General features: G+C 50.8%; 1 protein-coding gene across 1 annotated transcript; it reads left to right on the top strand.

Annotated features, from left to right (window-relative positions):
- The first annotated feature begins 14 nt into the window (after window positions 1-14).
- LOC108448534 (endogenous retrovirus group K member 18 Pol protein-like) lies at window positions 15-3230 on the top strand. Its single transcript, XM_017741900.1, has one exon. The coding sequence runs from the start codon at window positions 69-71 to the stop codon at window positions 3228-3230; it is 3162 nt and encodes a 1053-aa protein (XP_017597389.1). The 5' UTR covers window positions 15-68.

The raw sequence follows: 3230 nt of genomic DNA, 5'->3' as shown, positions 1-3230 counted from the left end.
TTGCAAGGTATGTCACCGTCGGAGACATCAACTGCACACCACCCGAGATCGAAGTCGCTCAGGGACTAATGACATCTAGTCCCGAAGGACCCATTCTCTGGCTGCGCTGTGTCCGTCCACCTCTGTTTCTGCCTAGAGGGCAGATGGTCGCCCAGGCTATCCCTGCGGAAGGGCCAGACCCAACGGTGTGTGCCACACATGTAATAGGGACAGGGAAGCTGCGGGTAGACTGTAAGATCAACAGAGGGGAAGAAGTCCTACACCTCAAGGGGCTTCTGGACACAGGGGCAGATGTGACGATCATTCCCACACGGGAATGGCCGGCCCATTGTGAATTGCAAAATGTGACCGGACATGTGCAAGGTGTTGGGGGCATCCAATTAGCAAAACAATCCAAAAGCGTCATGCAAATTAAGGGGCCGAGCGGACAATTGGTGAACATACGTCCGTTCGTATTGGATTACAAGGAACCCCTCTTGGGAAGAGATCTCATGCAACAATGGGGAGTCACAACTGACATACCTGACCCCCTGAAAAATTTTTGCGTGGTGGCCACTGAAGAGCACCCTACCCAGAAACTGAATTGGAAGACAGATCATCCAGTGTGGGTAGAGCAGTGGCTGCTCTATGATGAGAAATTAGAGGCGCTCGAGAAGCTCGTGGAGGAGCAGCTCAAGAAGGGGAATATCATAGAGACCAACAGCCCTTGGAATTCCCCTGTCTTTGTCATCAAAAAACCTAACAAAGACAAATGGCGGCTCCTCCAGGACCTTCGCCAAATTAATGACGTGATCGAGGACATGGGCTCTCTCAACCAGGAATTTTTTTCCCCAACAATGCTTCCCCAAAATTGGAATTTGGCCGTGATTGATATCAAAGATTGTTTTTTCCAAATTCCTCTGCACCCTGACGACGCCCCGCGTTTTGCCTTCTCGATTCCGGTTATCAATCGAGAAGCCCCGAGGAAGAGATACCATTGGAAGGTGCTGCCACAAGGCATGAAGAACAGCCCGACCATCTGCCAATGGTATGTCTCTTCCTTGCTTGCCCCAGTTCGCGCAGCCGCAAAAGAGGCCATCATCTTCCACTATATGGATGATGTCCTCGTGTATGCCTCCGACAATGACATGCATGCGGGTGTGCTTGACCTGACCATCACTGCATTGGTTGCTGCAGGGTTCGAGCTCCAGGAAGAGAAAATTCAAAGGATGACACCTTGGAAGTACCTGGGCCTGGAAATTACAAAGCGGACCATTGTGCCGCAAAAATTGGCTATCAATACAAACATTAAGACCTTGGCAGATGTCCACCAACTGTGTGGATCGCTAAATTGGGTAAGGCTGTGGCTGGGTCTATCCAATGAAGACTCAGCCCCCCTTTTTGATTTACTAAAAAGGGGAGAGGAGCTTAGTTCTCCCCGAACACTTACCCCAGAGGCGCGGACAGCCCTGGAGAGGGTGCAACACCTAATGTCCACCAGGCAAGCAAGCAGGTATAGACCTGACTTGCCATTTAAGTTCATCATCCTGGGCAATCTGCCACACCTACACAGGGTTGTCTTCCAATGGGAAGACAAAAGGAAGAGCAAAGAGGACCGGGACCGGAGGGACCCTCTCTTGATAATAGAGTGGGTCTTCCTCAGTCATAACAGGTCCAAAAGGATGACTAAGCCACAAGAGCTGATGGCGGAACTGATCCGGAAAGCTAGAGTCCAGATCAGGGAACTGTCAGGGCGTGACTTTGACTGCATTCATGTGCCAATTAGGACACAAACGGGCCAAATTACCAAGGCAATGTTGGAGAGTTTGCTTCAAGATTGTGAAGCTTTGCAGTTTGCTCTGGAGGGCTACACAGGCCAAATTTCCTTACATAGGCCAGCCCACAAAATTTTTAATTCGGAAACTCAATTTGAATTAAGTACAAAGAGTGTTCGGAGTAAGGAACCTTTAGAGGCCTTGACCGTTTTCACTGATGCGTCTGGGGCGTCCCACAAATCAGTCATGACTTGGAAAGACCCCCAAACTCAGCAGTGGGAGGCTGATATAAAAGAGCTAAAAGGATCACCTCAAGTTGCTGAGTTAGACGCAGTCGTCAGAGCCTTTGAAAGGTTCCCTGAACCTCTAAATTTAGTGACAGGCTCTGCATATGTAGCAGGACTAGTTTCCAGAGCCGAACATGCCATACTGCGAGAGGTCTCCAACACAGCCTTATATGAGTTGCTCTCAAAATTGGTTAGCCTAGTCTCCCACCAAGAGCAACCATTTTACGTGATGCACGTCAGGTCACACATGGACCTGCCCGGGTTTATCGTGGAAGGCAACAGGATGGCAGATGCCTTCGCTGCGCCAGCCGTGATGGCCCTGATTCCAAATGTATTTGAGCAGGCCAAAATCAGCCATCAGTTGTTCCATCAGAATGCGCCTGACCTGGTTCGGCAATTCAATCTGAAGCACAACCAGGCCAGAGCGATCGTGGCATCATGCCCTGAGTGTCACCAGTTAGCTCTTCCCGCCATCAGCAGCGACGCAAACCCCCGTGGACTGAATAGCTGTGAGGTGTGGCAGATGGACATGACACATGTCGCTTTGTTCGGCAGAATGAAGTATGTACATGTGTCAGTAGATACCTTCTCTGGAGCTGTCTTCGCCTCTGCCCACACAGGGGAAAAGGCTAGCGACGTCCAAAAGCACCTAGTGCAGGCGTTTGCTACCCTGGGCATCCCCAAGGTTATCAAAACTGACAACGGCCCAGCCTACACCTCCAAGGAGTTCAGGAGCTTCCTACAGCAATGGGGAATAGAGCACAAGACAGGCATCCCCTATTCCCCGACAGGTCAAGCGATAGTCGAGAGGGCTCACCAAAATATCAAGAGGATGCTACAAAAGCAATGGTCCTCAAAGAAATTTGATTCCCCTACTGTCAGGCTCTCAAGGGCACTGTTCACTGTAAACTTTCTCAACTGTGCCTTTGAGAACCTGAATCCACCGATTGTGCGGCACTTCGGGCGGTCCCAGCATCTGCAAATGAAAGAAAGGCCTCCGGTGTTGGTTAAAGACCCGGAGACTCGGGAGATACAGGGCCCTCATGAGCTAGTCACCTGGGGGAAGGGATATGCGTGCATATCCACCCCCGAAGGCCCTAGGTGGATCCCATCAAAATGGGTGAAACCGTGTATTTCCCAGCCCACCGGAGGAAGGAGTCAAGCACCCCCTAAAACCGGGGTGGGTTAA

The sequence above is a fragment of the Corvus brachyrhynchos genome, unplaced genomic scaffold (genome assembly GCF_000691975.1).
Source record: "Corvus brachyrhynchos isolate BGI_N302 unplaced genomic scaffold, ASM69197v1 scaffold220, whole genome shotgun sequence".
NCBI classification, from domain to species: Eukaryota; Metazoa; Chordata; class Aves; order Passeriformes; family Corvidae; genus Corvus; species Corvus brachyrhynchos.
This window is presented reverse-complemented; position numbering and strand designations above follow the sequence as displayed.